Source organism: Aspergillus niger (genome assembly GCF_000002855.4).
Source record: "Aspergillus niger supercontig An03".
NCBI lineage: Eukaryota > Fungi > Ascomycota > Eurotiomycetes > Eurotiales > Aspergillaceae > Aspergillus > Aspergillus niger.
This window is the reverse complement of record NT_166520.1, coordinates 1,387,933-1,414,949: the sequence shown is the minus strand read 5'-3', so window position 1 is coordinate 1,414,949 and position 27,017 is coordinate 1,387,933. Positions and strand designations below refer to the sequence as shown.

The window sequence follows — 27,017 nt, the reverse complement described above, 5'->3', positions numbered from 1 at the left end:
GAGGGTCGCCAATCCTTGGAAGCTTTCCGTTCGGATGACCCCATCCCTCTTCTGTTTCCCCTCCGAGTCTAGTCTACGACTCTACATGGCCAAATAAGACTTCGACACTGAGTCGCGAATGGTTCTTTCTCTTCTCGCCCTCCACCCGTGTCGGTGTGATAATTGGTGGAAAGTTGGAAATCACGAAACACCCCCCTTCTCGGAAGAACTCTCCCGTACATGCTTCCCGGCAAACCAAGCTTCGTGGTCGAACCTTAGCAGAACCTCATTATACGTTATGGGGTTTATCTAATAAGGATGACCGTCGGAGCTCGGAAACATATATGAAGCTCGTGCTGATTGCGTGTCACACAGAGCTACTGAGGCACTTTTCGGCGAAAATCCGGTAGGATGGGTGGAGTCCGTTCATTCGGAGTGGCTTGGGTATCCATAATGGTGTAGTGATGCAGAAGAGGCTTGAGCCTAGAAGAAAATTAACTTGGAGATGGAAATACAGATTGATTGTGCAGTGCTCACCGATCCGTTCGGTAGGTGGGCGGAATGTGTAGTGTCGCTGTCGGAACCCGCGATCCCGAGCTGTAAGACAGCAGCCGCTTCAACTTCCATACACCAACGGAGAGGTTCACAAAAGCTCACAAATGACAAGCCTTGTGACGTGATAGAAGGACTTCTTTCCCGTTTACTTATATCTCTAAACTCATTCCTCTCTTAGCAACATTGATATCGTATCACAAGTGCCGATACAATATATGTTGCGTGACGAATGCGTGCAGTAGTGCATGCATTAGCTTATGTTTCTTGGAAGCGACCATAACATTGCCAAGGCTTACATATGACAATGAGGTATTTAGTAAACTTTTCTTAGATTAACAAGTATTGCGGTTCAGGGGTATTTCAACGGCGATTAAAGAAAAAAGCAGTGGACATGATGCTCAAGTCCAAAGTCACTCGAGTGAAAAGAAGATGTTACAGAATCGAATGAGAGAATTAAGGAGCTGCGAAAATCACCTGACCGGAGTGTTTGTGTAATGCCAGGTTGGGCAACTAATGATATGAAGGTGTTTAACTTCGAACTAAAGAGCGTCCTCGGCAGAATATTACTTACATAACCTTTGGATGTGCCGGTCCACAGGTCCGCGTTTGTACCATGGAGGTTACTGCTGGGATGGATGGCCCTTTCCCCCGCCCCAGGAAGCAGAAATCTTTAGGCACCGGGGTCTCGAGTATATAACCCCTCATGGCCATTGTATTCATCGATGCCCTTCACTTGTGCCAGTCAAACCGTGGTGTAAGTGCTGACAAGTATCACTCGGGCAATAGACCGCTAACAAATGCCTTTATGTTATAGCTCTCCGTCATTAAAGCCCTTGTTCATCAGTCTGATTACTTTCAGAATGTTCTACTGTCGATTTGCTAGATATCGCTCATTTCCCGGCCCCACTCGTCTATCTCTTATTCAGTGTCACCCCTCTTGCAATATTTAACTGGTTGCTGCTGGTTGATAATGATCTGAGTCTTTGCTGTAGAATACCACAATCTATACCGAAATTCAAACCAATACTTGACATTTGTGAGTCGGGTCTGACCTGGTTACATTATCGAGTTCCTCTTCCACCAACTGATATTGACCCGTACCTGGGAATTTATAGGCCATACAGTTATTAAAATCATTGATAAGAGGCTGATGATCCTTAAGGTGTTGAGCGACTTAGGTCGACCACAGTGGCATCGTTTTTGTCCGGTCTAGAACCGCAAATCAAGTGGACATTGGGCTAAACTACGTTCATGATTTCGCCTGAAGTTCTCCGAATTCTTCATTGAGTATAGGACTGCTAAGTATTTCATTCCGTATGCTTACTATTATCATGAAAATCCTGCCCAGGCTTCTGAAGTTGCATGACCATATGACATTCATGTCAATCGTATGTCTCTATTTTCGATAACCCTCTAGAAAACCCAAGTTTCGACCTGGAGCTTTTGCTATGAATATTTCACACCCTCCAAGCCAAATAAGTCCCAAGTGTTGAAATGCTGTATACTATGATGCACTCAACACAGGAAGCCACACCCTGTCTGTACGGAAATGGTCATGATTAGTGTAAGTGATAAGCCTGTAGTAAGAAATGGAAATGCGAAGCTGAAAGGCTGATAATGTTGTTATCAAGGTTCAAATTACTACTCATGCTTGTTATCTTTTTCACCTTTTGCCATGTTATGACATGGTCAGATACGAATTCGCAAAAGGCGGGGTCATTGAGTATTATCGGGCAGCAAGGAGGGAAAGCCGTTGGCTAGATACCGACGATTATACTCCCTATCAACAGGCCACTTTTAGTCCAGACTATAGCCCTTGAAGAGCAGTACAAGATGTTAACAAGAAACCTCTTAGTGATCTGGAGACAACCGCTATTTGGAAGGGCTACCCAATACACAACAAGACGGCAGACGAAGAAATGTGTCTCAACAAAAGATTACATTCCACTCAGTCTATTGGCTGTATTGTGCCAGCTGCATATGAGCTTGAATGAAATCTCATCACGCCATTCATTGGGATAAATTACCACTGTGGTACAACATAAAGCCTCCGGACGTGAGGGAAAGAGTCAAACTCTTCTCAAAGAAGTTAATACGGCTCATATATCTTCCGAAAGGAAATAGAAAAAGGGATCGCATTACCTGACATGAGAGAAACGTCAGAGCTCAAACGTTTGCATAAAAAGACATGGGAAGGAAATTCCAGCTTCTGGGGAGATTTATAGACACTTGTCAAGGTTTAATGCTGTTCGTACCCTATTCCTTGGTCTCCAAAATGCTACTGCACGGAATCATGTTACTTAGTCCACTAACATGCGGCAGATATGCAGCTGCCTGGAGATATAGAGGCATACGAATAAGCAAGCTATATCCCGTCTGTATCATACTATAATAAGCCTAGATCCCGCGCTTCTACGAAAACTACGTTCCCACATGGGACAAGCATACAACGTCCCCTGCAAATTGGGACATTACAAACGGGCCATATCGTTGCCAAAAACCCCGCCGGTTACATTGCTGAGGTTGTGTTTCATGCTGTCCATTAAAGACGCGTACTATGCTGACATGTCACCACCCAATAGAATATGAATTGGACAGTGAGCGGTGCTTAAATCGCGGGAAGTTTTCGTGGCCGTTTCAGCTGATTGAACTGATAAGAATTGTCTACGACGATCCGTGGATAAGTGATATACTAAGCCAACTATAATGCCAGGAACTATGTTTTGCCCTTCCGAATCTCCAACTTGTTAGCCCAGATGCCTGATAAGTGGGCATGGCTCCGGGTCCTGCAAATTAGGGTTGGGACGATCGTTCGGCGGGAGTTGCCTAACGCGGAGGCCCTCGTCGGAGATACGTTCAGATCGAACCACAATCCATGGAAACACCCCCAGACCTTGAGAATATGCAGAGAACGTGCCTGGCAGGTTGCTGCAGCTTATTTTCTTGCAGCTGTGGTACGGACTGCAGAGCGAATCACGAGTCCCCCGGCTGCAGAACGCCCCCGCAGGTGCCAGCCAGCCGATATCGCATTCGTCAGAACAGGGACAGTGTTCAACCTCAACAAATAGTCATATCTAGCCTGTGCTAGCTTTCGCTTCTGCCTTGGCTTAACATTGACGGACTTTTCTGTGCCGTCCGATCGTACGACCAGTCCTCTGTACCACGCAGGACCCATCTCAACTTCAATCGTTACTGGCTGTCTCATACCAGGACTTCAACTGCTGCTTGACAAAGAAGCGATCTACTGCAGCACTCGTCATCCAGTCCCACCCTCTCTACTTCAAACATGAGGAGTTACTTCGGCCGACATGGTCATGTCTCGTCTACTTTGCAGATAACTATATAAACCCCGTCCACCACCCATATTCTGGACATCATTCCTCTCATTCCTCCAACTCAGCCGGTCACCATGTTTTCCTCCAAGACCGCAGCCTTCGCAGGCCTTATGGCCTTGAGCGCTCTCTCTGGAGTCGCTGCCAAATACAACTATGCCGTTACCGATCCCTATGGCCTTCCTGAGCCTGTTATGATTGACTTTGATGATGACGGAGTTGTCGGTGGCCTCTACCGACCAAACACTACTGGCCCTCTGTCCCGTATCGGTGTCTACGTGATGCACGCTGAGCAGGACTACCTGAACTTCTCAGCCTGCCACGAGCTCCCCCGCCGCGGCTTTACGACCTTCTGCGCCAACAACGATGCCAGCAAGAGCGGCTATATGACCGACATCAACTTTGAGGATATGATGACCAACGTCGGCCAGGGCATGAGCTACTTGCGCAACCTGACTGAAATTGACAAGGTCGTCATCTTCGGGCACAGTGGTGGTGGCGCCATGATGACCGCCTACCAGAACATTGCCGAGAATGGTGTCAAGGCCTGCAATGGCCCCGAACGTATCTACCCCTGCTCTGATGCTATGGCCGACCTGCCTGCCGCCGATGGCCTTATTCTCATTGACGCCAACTACGGACTTTCCACCATGTCTCTTCTGAGTCTCAATCCCGCCATTATCGATGAGCACTCTGGTGCCAAGATTGACCAGTCTCTGAACCTCTACAACCCCGTCAACGGCTTCTCCGAGTCCGGTGCCAACTACACCCAGTCCTTCAAGAAGGCCTTCGAGAAGGGTGTCGTTGCTCGCAACAACCGTATCCTGAAGCACGCCGAGTCCCGCCTGGCTGCCATCAACAACGGCAGCGGCATCTTCAGCGACGACGAGCCCTTCTACATCGTCGACTCCATGTACGTCGGCTTCAACAACAAGTTCTTCGCCCAGGACACCCGCTGGATCCACCACACCACCTACCCCTGGCCCCTTCTGCACCGCAACGGATCGATCACCACGCAGATTGTTCCCTCCGTTCGTGTGCCCGCTAACTTCGAGAGCTTTGCCGACAACTTCGAGGGCGGCGCCATCAAGACCACCATCAAGCGCTACCTTTCCACTCTGGCCATCCGCGTCACCGACGACTTCGAATACAAGGTCGACGGCTTCGAGGGTATTGTCTGGAACTCTAGCCAGACTGCCCCTCTCGGCAACATTGGCGGTGTTACCGTGCCTCTGCTCAACATGGGCAACACCGGCCACTACGAGTACCTGAACGCTGAGAAGCTCCACCTTGCCGCTGGTAGCAAGGATGCCGAGATTGCTTTCGTCGAGGGTGCCCAGCACACTATTGTCACCTGCACTGAGTGTGAGACGTACCCTGGTGAGTACGGTAACACTCTCTACACGGCTTACAACTACATGGCCGAGTGGTTGAGCAAGGAGGGTCGCTTCTTGTAAACTTTTCGGCAACATCGTGTACGATAGACTGTCTATCCTTTATCTTGTATAGTCACTGTATGTGAATAGCTAGCTTAGGATTAATCGCTCAATTCAGTCACTCTTCGAACTAAATTCCCTGGCACTCTTGCTACTACGTATTGCCTTGTTCCTCGTTCTGTCTCGTTGCCGTGAGAGCCGTACACGTAGCATCCACATTTCATCATTGCAATAAACCACCCCAGCTTCACGATCCCAGTACATCAGCAAGCTGCAAGCTAAGCCCAAGCCCATGACCGCCAAACTGAACATAGTATCTTCGTCCGAGATCTCAACCCTCAACACCCCTCGCCTTGCTTGCCATCTCCACATTCCGCCCATCCATACCGAAACCAGTTTAGTCTCCGCAACTGCCGTGCGGGGGTGCAAGGGGTCCGGATGAAGTAATGATATTCTCACAATATCTGCAGTGTTGGGGTTCTTTTGTAAGGAACGAAAAAGAGTTCGCTAGTAAGCGTAAGTTTTAAGTTAGAAAAGGTTACGGGGATGTTAGTAAAAATAGTTGGGTTAGTAGTTACTAGTGTTGATATTCTTGGCCCCGGTCTAGCACTTATTTTAATTCATAAAATTTCATTAGACACTGTTTGTAGTGCACATGAAGGAGGCTACGGAGTGTCTAATAGAAAACCTGTAATTCTCAGTCTATTATCTGCCGCCAATTATTCAAGTTTTGGTGAATTAGCATTAGCTCTCTCAAGAAAGTTTGAAATGCACTGGAACAAGTTAGAACGAAGACATAGTAAGAATCTTGGAGATAAGAAAGCAAAATCATTAGATTGCATCGCTTCTATGGCGTTGTGTTTGTAATATAAGGTCAAAGTCTAGGTGGCCGGGTGGTGCAGTGGTCATCACTTGGCTGACACTGAAGAGATATTGATAGTTAGAACCTTATCCATGTCTATAATATAATATAGTGTAATAAAATCCCGCGGTTGTTAGTTTTTTTATTGAAAGATTATTTTCGCAATAACTCTAATCAGAGGACCATATTAGAGGGTAATAACTGGATATATATCCAGTATTAAAAAGAAAATGATATTTTAGTATTAAAATATTATAAAGTAGAATTCTTATTCATATCTTTCTCCGCTGCTGTCCATATTACTGAATATATTAGAAAATCTTTACTAGATTTTAATATTTTCCAAGCAGATTTTATATATTTATACATGAAGATTACCGGGCTGTAGTATATGAACAGAACTATGATTTTCTATAGTTAGTTATATAATAAATATACTGCCTGTATCTCGTTAGTCTGAGTCTACATAGCCACTACAACAATTAGAAGACTGTATCAGACTATAATAGATTTATTATCATCATAATCATCATCAGGTCAAAAGTTAACTTTGTTTCTCGGTGAGTGTGGCGAGAAGCGATACCGGCCGACCCAGGTGAGCATGATCCATCCAGGATTCAGAAGAGTAGGATATGAACTCATCAAATGCGAAAGTCTCCTCCTTAATTTGCTCATATTTCTCTGCTTTACTTTCGTAGTAGACAACATCCATTCTGAGTTTTAAGCCATTCAACATCTTTTCGAGGTGCCTGTGTTTCCGAAAGTCTTGCGCAGTCTAATTGATGCAAAAACGGACCAGGGGCGACGTTCTCGGGAAAGGCTGGTGCATTTTGTATATCAAGTTTCTTCATCTCGTCGCACATTAGTCCAATCCCTAAGAAGCTGCCACCGACATTTACTTTTAGTATATTCGGCGTCTCAATTTTCAATCTGCAGTAATATCCTTTCTGCAGGCTCAGATCTCTAATTTTCTTCCAAATGAACATCTCAATGTCACTGTTTCTTTGTTCAATGAAGGTACTAATATCGCGTGAAGGAAAGAACTTGAGATCCGTGGTAATCTCTGGGTAAGGTTGAGAGTTAACGATTATTCGAACTTTCCATGTGAATCTATTCGAAGGGCGATCGAACGAACTAAGTCTCAGCTTCATTATCGCGCTCATCTAATACAACCCCTTACAGGTATAATCCGTAGCCATAACCCTCAATACACTAGACAGTTTATCCAAATGTTGGTGCAGGTTGTCGTTGTATTCGCAAAATTCCCCAACCAGCCAAGTTTAAAGTACTTCATCCTGACGGGTCAGCTGCCACAGGACCCCTCTGATAATCACTGCGGCAGTGTTCTGCATAACGTGATATTCCTCGCAAAAGAAAACTGCAAATAATGTTTCCTTGCGATCCGTGTAGAAGTGGTGCTCTATACCCTCGGTGAGAAACACGGCCATTGTTGACTTTCACGTTGTAGATAACCACATAGACCATTTAAACACTATCCGTGTGGCTATGATACTCCGCCTTCACATCTAATCATTGCCTTATTTCTTGGATTATCCATTGGAAAGTATCTTTCCAGGGGCCTCCTGTTCGTCTCATCAAGCTCCGCTTGTCCTAGTGAGGAAATGACACGAATATTTTACGCAGAATTTCTTCTAATTTAGGAGATACTGTCACTTCGGTGTCCAGATCGGTAAGAGGCTTAACCGAGGTACAGTTTGGTCATATTCACCTTCTTCCTCGAGTATTTCTTCAGAGGGCCGGGGCAAATATTGCAAGTGTGTTTAAACACATGCCGCCGCAGAAGCTGCTGCATAAGGCCGCCAATCCTTGCTTCTGTGCGAGTCTGAATAATCGCATATTCCTCGGACGACTAGACATATAAAATCATCCATAAGCCCAGCAGCTTCCATCTCAAAGCATAGTATGCCCCGAGATTTGGCTAGTTTATCTCGTGTGACTGCGTGCTTCATCACTAGATACCCTGAAGCAATTACCCCATAACGCGCGCGAGGACAGCTCAATTGTCTTCTAAAAAAAATGGGTCTTCCTGGGGAATAAATGTTATTTCGAGTGTGGAACCACGCTTAGGGTATCCCATCAAGACATATACAGTGCCCTGGGTGTTCAACTGGCGAAGACCAAAACATCCTGGATTAGCTAGTTATCTAACTCCGACCACCTACTCCTCCACTTTACCCTCCGTCCGATCTCATCTGGTAGCATTTAATGCCTGACGTTAGTATGTTCTTTCGGCCGGTTTTCTGTTCTACTCGAATATAAAAACACTTTACGATACAACGTAACAGCCGCCTAACCATTCATTTGCCTTATGAGTATAACCTCGAAAAGGATATAAAGTTAGCCGTTATTGACATATTCTACGGAATATGAAACCAATTTTTTTTCGGCTTCAAATTGTCTACTTGAACGATATTTCGCTTACCGCGCCCAATATGTTTGAGACTTAATCTTGATAACTAGGTCCATTTTTTGACGGGTATTCTCAACCCGCGTATAACCTGTGTGACCGACGATTTTGTGACTCTCACATATTTCCCAACGACCTGTTTGGAGCAGGAGCTGGATATATGCAAGCATGAGTTTAGATTTACGAGAGGTGCGGCTTGGATTATGGCAAATAGACTGGAACGGGCGTGCATAATGATAAGAATATCATGGAGAATATCATATCTGACAATTTATTGGGAGGTTGTTAACAGGCCTTTGAGGGAGTATCTATGTGTAAGGCAAGAGAGGCTCAGGATCTGAGTTTGTTTCGTGCAAGAAGGGGTCATTCCTACTATGCTACACTAGTAGGCCTTCTGTGCTAGACCCCGATACATAATATACCCTAATTCGATGATTGATACCTCGACGAATATTTAGATTACGAATCTGATGTGATAAGAACCCAACACCATAACTGCTGCGCAGTAAAGTTGTAACTAAGTAGAACATACAAAATATCATTACTATTACTACTTTTCCACTTTTCTCTATGCCCAGGAGAGTCCTCATCCCCCAAGGAGCCTAATCGACCCTAACCTCCACCTCCACGACTCTCTGAATCTGCAACGGGCCTTCCCCATCCTTCCCCTCTCCACTGCCTCTCCCCCTCCCACTTCCCAACGAACTCCTCCCCCCACTACTACTATCTCCATCACCATGCCCAATCGTCGTCGTCACCGCGACAGAATTATCCCATGGCCTGTTTCTTCCCGCACTGGCCTCCCCTAACTCCAGAAACTCAGCCTGGTCGTCCGTCTCGGATGGGAGCATCCGGCTCTGGTTGCGCTGCGTGCGACGCGCCCCGCTCAGGGCGTACGAGCGGGACGGGTCCATAGTCTGGCTCTGCGAGGCGTGTTGGCGTCGTTGGCGGCGCGTGTTGTAGCTTGAGGTAAGGGTCGAGGCGAAGGCGTGGAAATAGGGACCGTAGGTGGGGACGCATGCGATTATTACCTATTTTTTGCGGATTTTGTTAGTAGTGCGGCAAGGGGATGTGATGTTAACGGAAATGTTGCTTACTCCCAGGCTTATTTCCACTTGCGACCATAAGACGATCGGTTGGCTATCTGTGTAGGTTTTGAGGTGCTTGATGGTGAAGATGCGGATTATTTGGATGATCGTTATGAAGAAACCGAGGGCGAAGAGGGCCATGAGAGCGATCTTTGTTATTTTGTTGACTTGTTAGTGTACTTTGAGTGGGAGAGGAAGGCAGGGCGAGGATCGGAGAATACCTTTTGCGCTTGTCGGAGTTGTAAGGACCATAGGACCGGGAGGGGGAGGGCAATAATGACTAGGTCGAAGCCCAGGCTTGTTCCTAAATTTCTGGTTATGGATCATAATTTTGATGGGTTGGTAGGGGGGTGAATATACCAGCCAATGCTATGATTCGGTCAGTAGTATATAGTTGATGGGGGTTGTGGGTGCATACCATAGTATGAAGCGACGGTGTCAATGCATGTGCCTGGGAGACTCGCGTCCCATTGTTTTGCGACCTGGTCTCTTGTTAGGCAGACTCCCTAGCAAGAAGGCGTATACTAACCGGATTGCATGCCAGCGTTAAGAGAAACGTGAAAATGACCTGGTTGCACACCACAGCTATCACCACCCCAATGATGCTCCATCGATAGGCAGCCACGAAACCTCCTACTCGCAGGTAGGACGTCAGGAGCGACACCTTGAAGCAGAGGATAGCAAGGATATACGTGGGGCCGCCAGCGTATTGGATCTGAAATATCACCAGTGTCAAACCTCCACAGGAAAGAAAGAGGGCAGACGATTACCCACCTTACTGAACATCACCACGTTCGCATCCGGGAAAGCAGCGGCGTCCAGTCCTAAGCCATACCGTGTTTCTAAACTGTTAGTTGCACTGGTCGCTCGGGTTGTACAAGGGTAGCGTACGGGCCACTGCAATCCCCGCATAGGCTGCTCCCAACACTGCACTACATGCCGCCGAGTAGTCGTCTAGCCAAAGGGCACGTTTCGAATGCAAGCGGATGTACAGCCTTAGCACAAGGGCGATCACCGCACTGATGCTGAATGTCAAGCAGATGGCGATCACGCGCGCCACATGGTTGTGGGCATCCGGGTGGGCAAGGTTATGGACCCAACCCATGGCATTTCGCAGTTGACCGTAGGAACTGGGGAGACATGAGAACAAAAAATCTTCTGCCCAACTTACTCGGTGCAGGGTGAGATCCCTCAACCCTAGATACCAAGCATCTTCAGGTGAGATTTTAATTAATCACAATTCTGCAGGCCTAATCCCTGTCAGCCATATGTTAATGCCGAGGAAATCACGAGATCTTGGCGATTACGCGAAGGATCGAATCCTGGCAAGCGAAATGAAGCTAAATGTAAGACATCACCGGACTGGAAGCCGTGCCCGAAACCGTCGCCGCCACACAGACACTAATGACCCGCTGTGGAGATACCCTAAGCGTCCGCCAGGAACGGGGGAATCGCGCCGCGCAGACCCCAAGCGGGGCAAACCCTGTCCGGTCAATAAGCGGAGAGACTAAAAGCCTGGGCCAATATCGATCAGCTCGCATGATAGGACGACGAAGCTGGTGGAGGAGCTTGTATATTTCGAGGACCTTGGCCGAGGCCGTTGGAAGCTAGATCCAAGCCATGCGGTGATTTGGGCAAATGAAATGCCATGCAGCTCACCATGTGGGCGAACAGGAAGGATAGCGTCGAAATTGCCATGAAACTTCTCTGCCTAAACGTGCGCGGAATGCACAGAATGTGCTCTCCGAACCCAACAGGAATCATGCAATATCATTAATATCTTCAATGGCACCAGAAATGACTAGGCCCACTTCACCTGCTGCAAGCACAACTGTAGGAGCCGACAGATGCCGGTAGTGGCATAGGAGTTTAGCGATATCGACAGGGATATAAACCGGTCATCCCCAGTCACCTCGGAGGGATTCCCGAGCAGAGCTTGTCATCCCACAATCATGTTGGCACCAACCCTCTGGACTAGCTTGCTGGCCCTCACGGCCACAGCCTCGGCTTCTGCCATTAGCAGCAACTCCAGCTGCCGCTGCTTCCCTGGAGACGCCTGTTGGCCCTCTCAGAGCGAATGGGCGCAGTTCAATAAAACTGTTGACGGTCGCCTCATCAAGACCATCCCATTGGGAAAACCATGTCATGCTCCCTACTACAATGCCTCTGTCTGTGCCTCGCTGAAGGAACAATGGACGGAGCCTGAGCTTCAGTAAGTTGCTCATCTCAATGCCTACATCTCCTTTGCTAATAGCTTCCTCTACTAGCTACACCTCCAGCAGCTCCGTCATGGCCCCATGGTTCGCCAATGGCAGCTGTGACCCCTTCCACCCGATCGACAAGCCCTGCACGATGGGCAACTACATCGACTACGCCGTGAACGTCTCCACTCCTGCACACATCTCGGCGACCCTCCGCTTTGCCGACACCCACAACATCCGGCTGGTGATCCGCAACACCGCCCACGACTACAATGGCAAGTCTACTGGTGCAGGTGGTCTGGGCGTGTGGACACACAACCTGAAGTCCAGGACGCTGATCGGTAACTACACGGACTCGCACTACACTGGCCCTGCTGTGCGGCTTGGCGCAGGTGTGCAGGGCTTCGAAGCATACGAGTTCGCTGATGCCCACGGCTACCAGATCGTGGGCGGAGAGTGCTCCTCAGTGGGTATTGCCGGTGGATACTCGCAGGGTGGTGGCCACTCTGCGCTCTCATCGCGCTATGGAATGGCAGCTGACCAAGTCCTCGCATGGGAGGTTGTCACCGGAACTGGCGAGTTTGTGACTGCTACCCGTGACAATGAGTACAAGGATCTGTACTGGGCACTGAGCGGTGGTGGTGGTGGCACTTACGGTGTTGTTGTGGCCATGACCTCCAAGCTGCATACCTCCACCCCTACCTCTGGTCTCAGCTTGACCTTCACCAACTCCAACATCACTCAGGACACTTTCTTTGAGGCTGTCACCCTGTACCACGCCCTTCTTCCCAGCATTGTGGACGCTGGTGTCATGAGCGTTTGGTACTTCACCAACACCTCCTTCTACATCTCTCCCCTCACCGGACCGGGTGTCCCCGTTGCCACCCTCCGCTCGTTGGTTGCACCCTTCGAAACCGGTCTCACCAAGCTGGGCATCAACTACACTCTTGAGGCTAAGGAATTCGACACCTATCTCGAGGAATTCAACACCATGGAGGCCGAGATCGCCGTCGGCAAGGCCCAGTACGGCGGATGGCTGATCCCCCGCGAAGTGGTGGTGCAAAACACCACGGCCTTGACTGAGGCGTACCGCCAGATTGTCTCTGACGGAGCCACCTTCATCGGAGTCGGCTTGAACGTCAACCGTTCTATTGCAGGCGACGTCGACAACGCTGTCCTGCCTGCCTGGCGTGAGGCCCTCATCGATACCACTTTGACTACTCCCTGGGAGTGGGATGCCCGCGCTGAGATGATTGTGGAGCAGGACAAGATGACCTACGACTACATTCCCCTGCTGGAGGCTCTTGCTCCTAACTCTGGTGCTTATATGAACGAGGGCAACTTCCAGCAGCCTAACTGGAAGAAGGCTTTCTATGGCGTCAACTATGACCGCTTGTTGCAGGTTAAGAATAAGTACGATCCCAACGGACTGTTCTATGCTCTCAAGGCGGTCGGATCGGACGCTTGGACGCAGTTGGAGGATGGACGGTTGTGCCGTGCTTAAAAATTTTCACTTTGAATGTATAATAGTTTGTATATAAGGAGACATAGATTATTTTATTATATATTTGAGTACGTGTTTTGGATATATAACTATCGCCAAAATATGAGCGAATCGCTGGGGCGAAATGTTAGCAAGAAGCTCTGTACGCCCTCTTAACGGGCGACGAGATACTACACACTAGTTTTGGGACCTTGGTATCTCTAAATGATTGCCTCACCTCGTAAGGTCAAGATAGTAATCGGGGACTCCGAGCATAGACGCTAGTTCAACGGCAACAAGACTCTGACTTAACCCCTGTGGATTCATAGATGATGTCAGATAATAGATATGCATGATTTGTCTTACAGCGCCCTAATGATCCTTGTCTCAACGTTATCTACAACAAGCTTTGAACCATATTAGTGCTGATATCATTCCTGCAATAGATACGAGGATGGAGAGGGAATATGACGTGGTGATGGTCTCCACTTAATATAGTGTCTCTAGTGGGCTTTGTGCACTGTAGCTTGCCCTCTGCACATCGGGGATGTTCTTCTACCACTGTTTGGAACTCAACTCGATCGAGACCGCCCAGTTCGCGATAGAACTCTATGGACTTGGACAAGCGATTCTAGGAACCCTTCTTGTGCGGCCAAGCAATGACCTACGCAGAGAAAGATATTATTTCATTCTCTCTGGAAATACAAATATCGAGCTGATAGCACTGAGGACAGATGGGATGATGATATACATTGTAGTCTTCACAACAACCGCGATTGGTTGGTTCATCGACTACGGAAGCGCGCAGGAAGATATTGAGGGTGTTTTTGTTGTCAGTGTTAGGGGGATGTCAAAAGTCGCATCAATGAAGTGGCGTGATTTCGGTTTCTATCAATGGCATGGTTAATCATCTGTAAATGATCGTGTTCATGCCTCAAATTGCCCTAGTGGGCAACATGAATCCAGTCCAACCTACCCGCTCAAATCGTCCAGAACATTCTCCAACCCGCAAACGACAACTCTTCCATCATCTCCTCCCATGGCTCTCAGCACCATGCTTCACAGTCGCACCAGTGAGATCGCGCGCGCGTCCACAGCAGGCTTCCTCGCTAGAGTAACCTGTTCAATCGCAAAAGCTATCCCAATAGACCTACCACGATACTCACAAACCGGGCCAGACTTGCACAGACCCGGATTCCACTCATTCACCACAACCACCTCAGGAGGCACGCGCTTAGCGAGCTCATGGATAAAGAACTGCCCCACCAGCTTGGATGTCGGATATCTATCAACCGAGGAATAAATCTCGTCATCGAGTACGCTTTTTCGTTCACACACAGCTGTTGATCCCCCGCATATCTACTACGACACCAAGTTTCAGTCCGAGTGTGCTCAATGCATGCCTTCTAGGTCCCTCTTTTTGCGCACCGCCTGCAGGGGCTGCTGATAGACCTCAACTTGCTTATCAATCGATTTCATGTTGGCTTGCAGCGATCTCTTCGAAGCTGGCGCCGCGGAGAGCAACCGAGGCGGCATCTTCCCTTGTCGATTGCCCCCCGTCCCGCTATTCGGAGATACTTGCATTAATAATACTATCAGATGTTGAAAAATCATGCGACTATAGCAAAATATGGGGTGACTATTTTGCATGCTGCGTGTCTGACGAGTGCTTTCAAGTTGGAGACATTGGCTCCGAGATCCTACGTTCGAACGAGGAAGGTCTCATATGTGGTAATGTCGGTCACCATCGGTTTGATTTTCCATATATGGAATACTATAGTTATATAGCCAATACTTTATTTCTTAAGATTGGGTGTAGACTCAGCTCAAGGTTAAGCCTGTCAAGCAGGGCTAATCATCATCGGGTGTCGGTTTATACTTTCCGCTCTTTTTATACATCTCCTCTAGTTCACTCCATGTAAGCCCCACCTTTTCGGCTATCTTTGCGGCGCCCTTTTCTTCGCTGATATGTGTGACAGTACGGTTGATTGATATCACGGTTTCTGCGCCGTTAAGGATAAGAAACTTCATGAAGAAGGCTGCTTCTACGGAGGTCTTCTTCGAAGCGACATACAGCGGTGTTTGACCGATTGCGCGTCCTGAAGAACAGAAGTTGATGGGTGCTCCGAGTTGTAACAGGTGATCTGCCAAAATGACTGAGCAGCTCGATCGGGCCACTCGAAGGAGCAATGTGCCTAAAATTTCCCACGACATATATGGTCCGAACTGCGTCAGGAGGCCCTTTGTTCTCGTCTCTTTCAGCTCATTGCCCTGGATGTCCGTAAACAAAGATTGTCTAAAGAGCAAGGTGAACAAATCGTCACCATATCGTGGTCTGATGCGCAACTTATCAACCTCTCCTTGGGTGTACTTTTCCCATCGAGTGAAGATATCATCCCGCCTCACCTTTACAACCGTCTTCATCATATTGGGCCAGTCGGCTAGTGAAAGGTGATTATACGCCCATTCGGCAAAGTCGGCATTTTCGCTAGCCACTGCGGCGGCTAACACCTTAAAGGGTACTTTTTTCTCCGCTGTCACCGGTGCTAGGAGCTCGGTGAGCGCTAGCGACCCCTGCTCCGCAGCCATGAGTCTTGCATGCGCGATGACCTCCGGCTTCAACTTCTTCCCAGCCTGGGAGCAGAGCAGACGCCGTACAAGGTCGAGCTTCTCTTCAGATAGCAGGACAAAGAGTAAGGGCTGAGCTTCCTCGGGATCAAGTGCGTCAAAGTTGCCTCCAACCCCTTCTGCGGCTTCCACGGCCGCCTGAGTCTCGCGTGCGGCTGAGATATGGTGTTTTCTCCAATGCCTTTGCCGGCTGGCTTCCGAGTCGAAGCCAATGCTAGAGAACTCGCAGCTCGGAACGACGCATTTGAATGGGCGTCCATGGTTCTCAACATGTTTATCGCGCTCGTCGGCTGAGGCAAAGCCACGTCGGCTTCGCGTACAGAACAAATACGTGCATCGGAAGAGCTCGGGACCATATTGTCGCTCCAGGTCCGGACCGCAGTCTGGCATAGACAGTAGTATCTCGTGGTGTTCCCGCAGCCGAATCAACATCTGTGACGTGATTAATGGATCTTTGTTTATCCACGACTCGCCTGTTGGGTCATCGCATGGTCAATAATGGAGCGATGCGGGTGGGTTGACACGTAGTGCATGTATTGATATTCCTTACTATTATCGATGTTCCAGTCCCATCGTTTCTCGTTTGAGTGAAACTCTTTGGCTCCACGTATAACATCATTCGATTCTAAGTCTCCGTTATTCAGAAAAGACCACATCCGATTCACTTCATGCCCTTCCCGAGGTTCCTTTGTGATATAATCGAAATTCTGGAGTGTCATTGCAACTCTCTTCAGTATACGAGCCAACGACTCGTCTCTTTGATTATTAGTCCTTTCTCGCTTAACTGAAATAAGATCGTAAAGAAGAACCGGCCAGTAAAAACTCGCATAATCGAAGAGTCGAAAGCGACCGTGCCGTATCTGCTCTTGAATATCGCCCTCATCCAGGTCGAGATCGACAATTCCGGACATAAGATAGGCCATTAAACTATTGAACAGGTCGAAGGTAGCGACTTGTTTGTCTATAAAGTGCGCTATCCTTGGACTGAAGAGGTATCTGTTGCATTCGTCAGTATCGTGGGCCAGCAGTGGGGAGTTGTCTTTTTCCAAGACATGGAGTTTGGACTAACACCTCGACCGTGAAATGAACAAACTGCAGCTTTCCATCGGCAACTTCAATAATTGGACCACAAAGTTGGACGAAATCAATACTAAGAAGATCTGGAGTAACTGCACTGGTCATTTTGCCTTCCTCATCGAGCTCAATAGATAAAGCCTGTTCCATCTCCCAAACGGTCAATGGAATCGGCGCACTCCCGATCCAGCCCAATACCTTCCTACTTCGTTCACGTATCCGTGGAGGAAGGTCACTTATCCTCTGCAAGATGCGGTGGTATCTGGGGTAGAGCTTGTTAGGTCATTCAGTCTCTGCCATACGACTTCTAAGGGGTCGTGCTCACGCATCGTTCAGATCCTCAGGAAGGGCTTTGAGTTCGCGGCGAATGTCATCGAGTCCAACTATGCCTTGTAAATTGTCCAATACAATTCTCGCATATAGAAACATGCCTGAAAGTGAAAGGGGGGTTCATCAGCACACGAAAGGACTTCTAAGGGGTCGACATCATGCAATACCGACCTGCAGCTTTAGCGGCCAAAGGAGACAGAAGACCGTACAATTCAGTCTCCAAGGAGGGACTACAACCCAATTCACTGATCCAGTCGCGTGCCCGATGGTCAATGTAATGCTGAATGCTTCCTGCGTTGCGATCATGGATCTTGATTGCGCATGCCTTCTTCTCGAGTCTCCGTGAGATATCACCTTCTGGACGACAGCTGATCAGAATCCGCAAGTCACAACATTCCTTCGCGATCTCTTCCAATCGCTCCAGTAGGACCTGTCGCTCCCGCTCATCCATTTCATCCAGTCCATCGATCATAATATACGTTTGACTTGCTGTTTTCAAGAAGGACTTGAAAAGCTCAGTCACGTACAGCGTGTTCCCGCGCAGTTCACGTTCCTTAGCCTCCAACAAAATTGCTTGCAAGTCTTGATTCTCCTCTGCAGCCTGGAATATCATGGATTGAAGAACCCCCAGCGCAGTTGTAGTCTTTTTTGCTGCGTGGTTTACCAACGCGAACAGGACTCGATGACGCTCACGGGCATGACCCACAGCTGCAGCGCACAGATATGTTTTCCCCGCCCCCGGCATGCCTTGCAGCCATAGGTATTGAGGGGCCTGCGCTGAAACATCAAACCATTCAGAGAAAGCATTGTCCCGAAAGAGCCATTTAGCGCAGCCGGGGACCGATCGGTTCGAGATCCAATCTAACCTTTCATCAAATGAGATGGGTGCAACCTGCCCTTTCAGACCTGTAAACCTTTGCCGGCTATGTAACGTTTGGATCTCGGCGAATTGCTCGAGCGACCTCACGCGAGCCTTTTGCGCTTCACTAACGTCAAGAAGCGTGACCTCGTTCCTCACCAGGGTCGCATGCAACTCGATGTTACTCACTACCACATCGAGTTTCTTCTGGTAGCTGGGCCAGATTGCCTCGAACATTTGTTTCCAACCTGAGCCGTAGTAAGCGGGCGAATATTGCCATGTGATTACCAAAAACAAAGGGGTTACTCACGACGTTTCCTAAAAAAGTCCAGGTTCACACGGTAAAATTCCAGGAGGTCCCCGTAGAATAAGGCCATTGCGGCCCGGATGGCGTCACTCCACTCAAAAACGCTCAAGACCATGGCGAACTGAGGAAGAGCATAGCCGACCTTCACCATTGTGTCTGCCACTCGATCAAAGGCGCTAGTCAGCTCGCTGGACATCTGCAAGAGCAGCTTGATCGGGCCCCAGATCAATGCGAGCTCTGGCTTGACTTGAAGTAAAACTTCGATGACTGCACTATATGATGACAGGCGCTCAAGAAAGGGTCGGATTCTGGCGAGATTTCGAAGGCCTGCCTTGCCTGCAGCTTCTTCTTGAAGCTTCGCAGTCATGTTGTAGACTTCGTCGATGCTATTAGAGGAGAGGATCTCATTATAAAGACTGGGATCGTTCAAGTGGTTGCGGAAAGACTGCTGGGCCTGGTAAAAGATCTCCAGAGCCGGGTCATTCAATGCCATAATGGTCAAGGAGAGCAATGGATTTGAGCTGAGAAGCCTGGTGATCCGTCGCGACGAGGGGATCGGGTTATATTTGGCTTATCGTGTGCAAGGGCACTAGAAAAGTTACTGGGAAAAAGTAACAGGGAAACTCCAATTGGCTCAAGCTGTTCATCTTGTGGCTCAGAGGCTGCGCCACCCCAAGTGTCGAACTAATTTAGTTCAAGTGCTAGTCAGGGGGCACGCTAGGTGGTGATAAAAAAGCGTTATCGGAACCCTCTTCCGCCTTGAACTCCGGCCGCGGCAGCACTCGGACGAAAACCCCACGATGACCATTTCAAGGAAGCGAAGCTACACCCCTCAACTGGCTGACGAAGGTACCAAAAGACCGAAACACGGTCTGGAGGATTCTGAAGCCATTGTACGCGGCAACTTCATAGACTTAACGCTTGAAGACGAGGACCGATGTGACAACACTCATGTGGCAGGCGCCTTGGAAGCGACAACCTCCACCAGAGTTAATGGCTCTTCTATTGACCACACAAGCCGTCTTCCTCTCTCATACCCTTCTCCTATAGTGGGTAAAGCCTATGATACCTGCTTTGGAATGGTGAATACGAGCCGAAAACAGACATTCTCCTATAAGTGTTAGACTGACGAAACCTCCCAGCTCTGCATGCGCGCAACCGCCTCCGATGAAGGACAACTCCCCATCGGATGTACTCCTGCGAGCCTCATCTTTGAGCATGATGTGGTACGCGTTGTGACTGGAGCTGGTAAGCGCGTGGCGATCCTCGTTGCCAAGGCGCTGTGGTCTTTGACCAACAAATTCCCCGTCACGTTGCAGGCGACTATCTGCGGCCGAAAACCGAAATCAGCCGTCACTAAGAGTAGGTTGAACAAACGTACTACCAGCCAGCTCGCCACTACGCAGATTAAGTATTACTCGCTCCGAGTCTTTATCTACGGTTTCCTTGGTCAAAAACAGCAGATCGGTGATTTTTTGGCCGGAAAGGAGTTGTTTTTGCAACATCCTCACCCTTCGGAGATGGATAGCAGCGTAAAGTACTTAAATCCCCAGTACTTGCTCCCACCTGGTAAGAAGGATATGCCTCCGCCCAGCCAGCTATCAATGTCGACGTGTTGCGCGGGTCGTGAAAGCGCGCTGGGCGAAGAGGAAACGGCGAAGATATACGAGATTTTCGACACCGCCTCGGCTTCCAAGGGGATACAGTTGAATATTGAACCGAGTATGCGCCTCACAACGGCGCTGAAAAGGTTAAGGGTCTTCGCATTCCCCAAGTCTATATCACGGATCACTTTTCACTAACTATGACGCGGTAGGCATCAAGTTGAGGCGCTGATCTTTATGGTGGAGAAGGAGACAGGGATATTCGAGAATTCGCAATTTCCATCTATTTGGCAACCGTTCCGATGCCCCAGTGGGGAGATTCGGTAGGACTCCCTCATCTTGACACATTCCGAGCCTAAAAGGCAAGTTCATAAACGAGCAGCTCACCCCTGATAGATACCAGAATATAGTTACCAAGCTGTTCAGTATGGAACGGCCTGCGCCCGTCGGGGGCGGGATCTTGGCAGACGTATGAGTATCTCGTGTCCAAGGCATACATACAAACTTTGTCTGACGGTGCACAGGATATGGGGCTAGGGAAAACCCTGTCAAGCCTTGCGCTTGTCTGTAATTCGCTCGATCGGCACCAGAAAACTACCCTAGCCGGCGTCCCTAAGGGCACCCTAATTGTCACGCCTATGTCGAGTATGGTTCCGCCGGCTCTCTCAAGCTCAAATCTTCAAAGGAAGCATGGCTGACTCTCGATAGCAATTTCCGGATGGGAGTCACAAATTAAAAGGTAGGGGCTTCTTCTGGCCTCAACAGTCGCCTTCCCAAGAAATCTTGAAGATATATAGCACATCCAGGCTGATATCTGCTAGGCATATCAATCCGGAGCGGATACGGTGGCTGACCTACCATGGTCATAAACGACACGAGCTGACTGGAAACCTGGACACGTACGATGTTGTGTTGACTACCTACGACACGTTAAATGTAGAAGGGGAAAAAGGCTTGTTGCACAACCACGAGTGGCAACGAATAATTCTTGACGAAGGTTTGTGTAGCTCCCCCGTCATAGTCGGGTCTTACACTGACATTGGGTGCCATGGGAACCTGCGAACAGCCCATCGAATACGAAACTCATCATCCAAGACATATCGAATTGTCTGCTCTCTGCAAGCCCAATACCGATGGTGTCTCACCGGCACGCCTATCCAAAACCGCCTGGCCGATTACGGTGCGCTACTGGAATTCATCCAAGCCCCCCCGTTCGAGTCTCGAGGTTCATTTGAGAGGATGATAGTGGGTTCCATATCGGAGAATAAACGCAGAAGCTTTGACCTTCTAAGAAATGTGGTTACTGCAACTTGTTTACGGCGAACAAAAAGAAATTCCGCCACAGAGCTCTGCTTGCCCCAGAAGACCGAGCTGGTCGAAAGAGTGCACATGGATAAAGAAGACAGGGAACCCTACGAGTTCTTCAAGCGCTATTCCTTCCTCACGGCTGGGAAGGCAATGTCGTCGCACAAAAGGACTGGTACCAACATCCTTGTGCTAATTGGTCTGCTCCGATTGATCTGCGATCATGGTGTGGCCCTTCTTCCCAAAGCTGCCCTCATCGCGTGGCACGAACGCGATGACACCTCCCTGACCTGGAGGACTCTGGAATCTGAGACAATCAAGTGTACGATCTGTGCTCAGCCGGTCGAGGAATATCGCTCCGGTGAATCCTTAGTGGAGGAAGCAGGCTGCGGACATCCCATTTGCGGTATTTGTGCCACAGAAACTGATAGCCAGCCACCATGCCCTAAATGTGAAGCAAATGAGTGCCGCAGCTCATCGCCGACTCCGACTAGTTTCACCCACCCTCTTTCAGTAGGGTATGCTCCCTCGGCCAAGATTAGGGCGCTCCTGCGTAACATCACCAAAAGTCGGAGTATCTCCGATGAGAAGGGGGTCCAGACGAAATTGTAAGGATCAACAGCCCCCATGGTCTTTCCCATTATGAACTATAGTCGGATAGTTGACAGGGACACATCCAACAGTGTGATTTTCAGTTACTGGACCAAGATGTTAGACCTCATTGCGACCGCGCTCACCGAAAACCACCTGACATTCCGGCGCATTGATGGACGATCGTCTCTTAGCCAGCGCAAAGAAGCGCTGGGAGTTTTTGGAAGCGATCCGCAGTGCATAATAATGCTTGCAAGTATTGGAGCAGCGGGCGAGGGGTGCGTATTCTCATTATCGTTCTTAGCTTCCTACCCAAAAAATGAACAACTTTCTGATACACTCAATCTAGGATTGATCTCACGGCGGCAAACTCCATCCACATTGTGGAGCCTCAGTGGAACCCGATGGCCGAAGCACAAGCTATCGACCGCGTTCATCGCATTGGACAAGAACGCGATGTGGAAGTTGTGCGGTACATCACAAGCGAGTCGATCGAATCGGTAAGATATGCCCTGTGCTTGATATGACAGCGCTTGTCTGACAGGAAGCCATCCAGTATGTTCAATGGATCCAATCGGACAAACTCAGGTTGATCAACAAAGCCCTTTCTCCTGCCGAACAAGGTGCTGAAAAGGTGACAGAGAAGCGGTGGAAAGTGAGTATATTTCATTATCTTCATTCCCCCATAGTCCTCAAATCCCACCTTGCAGAAGCTGATGTTAGCTCGATAGAAAATGCTGCAGTATCTAGAATAGTATGTCACGGCAGGCCAAAACTCCTGATCCTTATCTTCATGCTGGAATCATCGAACCATGCTGGGCATTGGAAGAGTCCCAATACCTGTTTATAAGATTTCAGATGAAGGTCCAACCTATCTATTGATGATACGAGACCATGAGAAATGCTGCACACTAGCAGGCGCATGGGTGGCTGGGTGGTCATTATTGTCTGCTCCTTGTACTTTGAAATCCGTCTGTGCTTTCATCAATGAATATCAGCCTGCACTACTATTTTCACAGTATGTTACCGATGACCTACCACGACTACATAGATGTTGCTTATCTGTAACCGGGCGATACGGCATTGTCAATGATTCTTGGGCGTCTCCTTATCTTTCCCATTCTTTAGGTTATATTCCATAAACGAAGTCTTCCACCGAACGATGCATTCTAGTCATGGCTGAAAGATAGTTGATCCCGTGGAAGCTACCCAGATCAGTATAATCTTCCTGGTTGAACAGCTGTCCCTAAAAGTTAGCTTTCAAATATGTGCTTCAGAATATTGTGTTCCTAAGATTTAGAGATGATAATGTAGTGGTGTACTTATACCCAACTATACCTTACTTCAGCCTGGAGCAAACAGAATGCCATGTATATCAGTAGACTAAGTTTTCTGTAGTACAGTCATCCAGTGTCTTATACCTCAAAGTATTTAGTAGACTAAGCATGTCTCAACCCGACTAGAGGCTAAAAGTGAGCTCTTGCAGTCTTCTGTAAGCTTTTTATGATCTCGTGTAGTAGTGCCTCAAATTTGCGGCCTTTTACAACGACAACATTGGTTGGAGTAACTAAGTATAGAGGTAGCATACGGAGCGGCCTCATTATGGCGGGAAACTTTCAAAATGTTCCAGATTATAGTAACGATTATACTGAGGGCCTCTGACGCAGCATCATTACTCCCGTCCACATCATATTAGGGATGTCTTCTAGCTGTTGCTCATCCACAAAACGATGGAGGAAAAAGAATGCCTGTCGTGAGATATGGATTCGCAATTTCATACCGGCTCAGGACTCGAAGTCCTCAAGTTTTGCACTAGCCAAGCTTTGTTGATGAACATTCTGACATACCGAAAAGAGCCAGACCACACATTTGGAGGAATCGCCTCTATGATGCTAACAACCACAGTCTATGTAGCAAGAACGGGGCAACGGAGTTTCGGCATTCTGACGGACAAGGAGACTACGAGTCTCCAATTTTACAGGAATAAACGGCGCTGCACCTAAGAATAATCTTGTTGTTGTTGAACGCTCTGTTATATCTTAAGATATATTACACCCATTTCGGCGTGTTTAATGAAAATAAATCAGAGTGTGTTCGTTAGCACGGAAAAGGCAAGGCACCGTTCATGTTTCTAGAGAGAACTCTATATTGCCAAGTATATTTCATCCATGACGGCATATCACTAACTATTCCAGTACGTCTCTTCGCGGCTGGTGCATGAATATGGCTACAAGGGATATTCATCAACCCAGTCTGAGAATAGCCAGCTCGTCATTTCTCCCAAGTCAAATCCCGTATCATCGTTTCGGAAGAGTGTGGGTGGCAGAAATTCATCCGTTTTCGCAAGTTCCAGTTCCGAGCCTACTGAGAAGACATGGTCTCCCCCATCCTTATTCGCCGTAACTCGTTGCTGTAAAATCTCTAGAGCCTGCCGTGCACTTGCAACCGAGGCGGTCAGTACATGGCCCGTGACATCCAGTCCATTTTCCAGAGCCTCAATCTGTGCGATCGCCATACAATGAAATACATGACTTTTCACATTTGTTTCGCGTAACCGGAGACGCTCTGCAGTGATTTGCGGGATTTGTTGGACCGAGGCAAGGAGACGCGATCGGTCTTGCTGGCGTATCTGGAACAACTTTTTGTCTAGTTGATCCTCCTTGATCTGTCCCATGATCTCCAGGCATAGTGATATAGCAGCATGGTGCATTATATGTCGGAAGAGTGTCACAGATGTCAGGAGCATTCGGTGAAAATCTGGGTCATGCTCTGGTGTGAGTATAAGTAGGGCGTTGTCGAGGCAGACCTGGCGGGAGTAGTGATAACGGCGGTCCTGGAAAGCCTTTGTTGCGAAGGGCCGATGCATAGCGATTAGGAAGCGGCGTGTGAGGAAGTCTATTAGATTTTGATGAGCCGGGCTTGCTTTTCCTTCCGTGACCAGAACGTCTAGGCGTTGTTTAGTGGTGGACAGCAGCTTCGTCAGCTCGTTGGTTGCTTGCAATATATCTTCGTAGGAAGGTTCATTGAACGAGTCGTTCATAAGTCGAGCGATCATCATGCGGTGTACTAGGGTTCGTCGGAGGGTGATCTGTAGCGAACTATCGGTTGGTGCTGAATTGGCGGCTGGTGTAGGAGCGGCTTTGGTTGTTTCATTAAATACTTCATCATCCAAATTCATAGGCGGTAAACTATCAAACTCATGCTCGCTTGTGGTGGGGACCATTCCCAAGTCCAACGTGACCTGCAAGTCCAGTTCAAGTATGGTGCTCCACAACCTTCGGCGCATCTCGACGTGGTAGAACGGCATGTCAGGAAAATGCCTCCCGTCACGATGTAGTCCCATGTACATAGCGTTTCGCAGGAGCACCCCTTGTGCGAACCAAATCCTTTGGAGATTGCCCTCATTGAACTGAAGTGATACAGACAGCAAGCATTGAGTCTGTAATCCAGATATGGTGGCTAGATCCTTGCCCCTCGCGTTCGAAAGCCACGATTGGGCAACATGCAGCCACAGAAGAATATGAGGACGAATACGAGCCTCAATATTTTCATCGTGGCAAAAGTGAACACCAATTGACATCACCAGACAAAGAATAACGGTAAATATAGGCCGTCTCTTGGTACTATTTTCCCAAAACGCAGAGTATTCTCTCTGGAAGGCTACACGGTGGAGGATGCGAAACGGTCCTTCCAGTATGCGCATATAATGGCGGACGACTACATCACAAACCTCCGGGGGTGGTAGAGCCCTCGCTGCGTCGTCAAGCGTGGAGTTTCCGCATGCATATTGCTTCTTTGCAGTTCGTGCCATTGCTTTCGAGGTCGCAATTAGGGTTTGAGCCTCCACTGAGAGTGTTGACCACGCACTATCTCTGCGTCCCGCGGAGTGAAGACTGGAATTGGCCGAGTATATTTCATCACACTGATCTCTTTAGTAACATGACAATGGGTCCAGACAGGGATAAGGCCACAGACCTGAAGGTATGTTGTAATGGGATGGGTAGTGCCCAAAAGACGGCTTTTGGACATAGTCCCACGTACGCTTGCCTCAGGGCTATGGCCCAGTGAAGATGGAGGGATTTCTTGAGTCGCAATGTAGCTTTGAGATGTATCATGTAGGGCATGGGAGGCTATTCCTGTAGTAACCGTAGACGATTGTCTCACTGGCACTTGGTCATTTGCGAGAGATCTTCCATGACTCCAAGATGCTCTTGGTCTGTCGTCAGTGTCATAGAAACACCGAATCTTTGCCTTGGAGCACCTGCGACATGGGTCATTGCGATCGCAACGGACTTTCCGGCGATGACATTCCACACATGATAGTCGTGCCCTTTTCCTTCTGCGACTTGTATAGCAATCCATAATGGAATGTCGCGATTGAGAGATGTAGAGAAGGTTTTCTGCAAGAAGTGGCCCATCTAATAGAACTCGGCGATAGTAACGCCGGTCGGATATGGCGGCGATATCGGCATCTCGGCGATTATAACGCCATATCACGTGAGAGATTCGTTTTATACTGCCAGCAACTGTAGGACTGAAAGATTGGGTGATATACAATATTTCCATTTAATGATAAACATATTATTTATGATCGTACTCCCTCATATATGGAGGCCAATTTAATGAAATATTCATATGACCACGACTCGAGGCGCGATTCCAATATTGGACTCTCTTATACACATTCCAATCCGTATCACTCATCGCATAGATTGTGTCCGAACCTTCCTAGAAAGCTACGTTTCCATCCAGCTTAATCCCCAATAAGAGTGATACTCAGCCTATCGATACCTGAGCTGATCCGTAAAAGACATTGCAAGTCTGCGCATCTAGTACTTCTTGCCCTTCACCGCCTTGCATGACTATCATTGTTGCCTGTCCTAGCTCAAACCGACAACTCACTCATCCTCTCGTTCCACATCTCAGTCCTGGGGCCTCAATATCTACCTCGAATC

At 48.4% G+C, this 27,017-nt stretch overlaps 8 protein-coding genes across 8 annotated transcripts; 3 read left to right on the top strand and 5 right to left on the bottom strand.

Moving 5' to 3' along the window:
* Positions 1-3,943: 3,943 nt before the first annotated feature.
* Positions 3,944-5,323, top strand: An03g06300 (uncharacterized protein; the record flags this gene model as incomplete). Its single annotated transcript, XM_001390468.1, has 1 exon — positions 3,944-5,323. One exon carries the CDS (start codon positions 3,944-3,946, stop codon positions 5,321-5,323), a length of 1,380 nt encoding a protein of 459 aa, XP_001390505.1.
* A 1,385-nt stretch (positions 5,324-6,708) lies between these two features.
* An03g06290 (uncharacterized protein) lies at positions 6,709-7,612 on the bottom strand (the record flags this gene model as incomplete). The annotated part of the gene is made up of 3 exons (XM_059747185.1): positions 6,709-6,848; positions 6,961-7,327; positions 7,454-7,612. 3 exons carry the CDS (start codon positions 7,610-7,612, stop codon positions 6,709-6,711), a joined length of 666 nt encoding a protein of 221 aa, XP_059600368.1.
* A 1,582-nt stretch (positions 7,613-9,194) lies between these two features.
* Positions 9,195-10,785, bottom strand: An03g06280 (uncharacterized protein; the record flags this gene model as incomplete). The annotated part of the gene is made up of 6 exons (XM_059747184.1): positions 9,195-9,623; positions 9,690-9,736; positions 9,902-10,049; positions 10,210-10,395; positions 10,455-10,522; positions 10,572-10,785. 6 exons carry the CDS (start codon positions 10,783-10,785, stop codon positions 9,195-9,197), a joined length of 1,092 nt encoding a protein of 363 aa, XP_059600367.1.
* An 847-nt stretch (positions 10,786-11,632) lies between these two features.
* An03g06270 (uncharacterized protein) lies at positions 11,633-13,385 on the top strand (the record flags this gene model as incomplete). Its single annotated transcript, XM_001390465.1, has 2 exons — positions 11,633-11,892; positions 11,948-13,385. The coding sequence occupies 2 exons, from the start codon at positions 11,633-11,635 to the stop codon at positions 13,383-13,385; spliced, it is 1,698 nt and encodes a 565-aa protein (XP_001390502.1).
* Positions 13,386-14,391: 1,006 nt separating this feature from the next.
* On the bottom strand, positions 14,392-14,843 carry An03g06260 (hypothetical protein; the record flags this gene model as incomplete). The annotated part of the gene is made up of 3 exons (XM_059747183.1): positions 14,392-14,483; positions 14,531-14,723; positions 14,793-14,843. 3 exons carry the CDS (start codon positions 14,841-14,843, stop codon positions 14,392-14,394), a joined length of 336 nt encoding a protein of 111 aa, XP_059600366.1.
* Positions 14,844-15,215: 372 nt separating this feature from the next.
* On the bottom strand, positions 15,216-19,055 carry An03g06250 (uncharacterized protein; the record flags this gene model as incomplete). The annotated part of the gene is made up of 6 exons (XM_059747182.1): positions 15,216-16,465; positions 16,543-16,988; positions 17,062-17,328; positions 17,392-17,449; positions 17,568-18,503; positions 18,566-19,055. 6 exons carry the CDS (start codon positions 19,053-19,055, stop codon positions 15,216-15,218), a joined length of 3,447 nt encoding a protein of 1,148 aa, XP_059600365.1.
* Positions 19,056-19,362: 307 nt separating this feature from the next.
* On the top strand, positions 19,363-23,204 carry An03g06240 (uncharacterized protein; the record flags this gene model as incomplete). Its single annotated transcript, XM_059747181.1, has 12 exons — positions 19,363-19,611; positions 19,705-20,312; positions 20,379-20,489; positions 20,563-20,635; positions 20,691-20,811; positions 20,875-20,905; positions 20,988-21,163; positions 21,233-22,079; positions 22,155-22,340; positions 22,412-22,562; positions 22,607-22,816; positions 23,082-23,204. The coding sequence occupies 12 exons, from the start codon at positions 19,363-19,365 to the stop codon at positions 23,202-23,204; spliced, it is 2,886 nt and encodes a 961-aa protein (XP_059600364.1).
* A 1,085-nt stretch (positions 23,205-24,289) lies between these two features.
* On the bottom strand, positions 24,290-26,424 carry An03g06230 (uncharacterized protein; the record flags this gene model as incomplete). Its single annotated transcript, XM_001390461.3, has 2 exons — positions 24,290-25,984; positions 26,038-26,424. The coding sequence occupies 2 exons, from the start codon at positions 26,422-26,424 to the stop codon at positions 24,290-24,292; spliced, it is 2,082 nt and encodes a 693-aa protein (XP_001390498.3).
* Between the last annotated feature and the right edge of the window lie 593 nt (positions 26,425-27,017).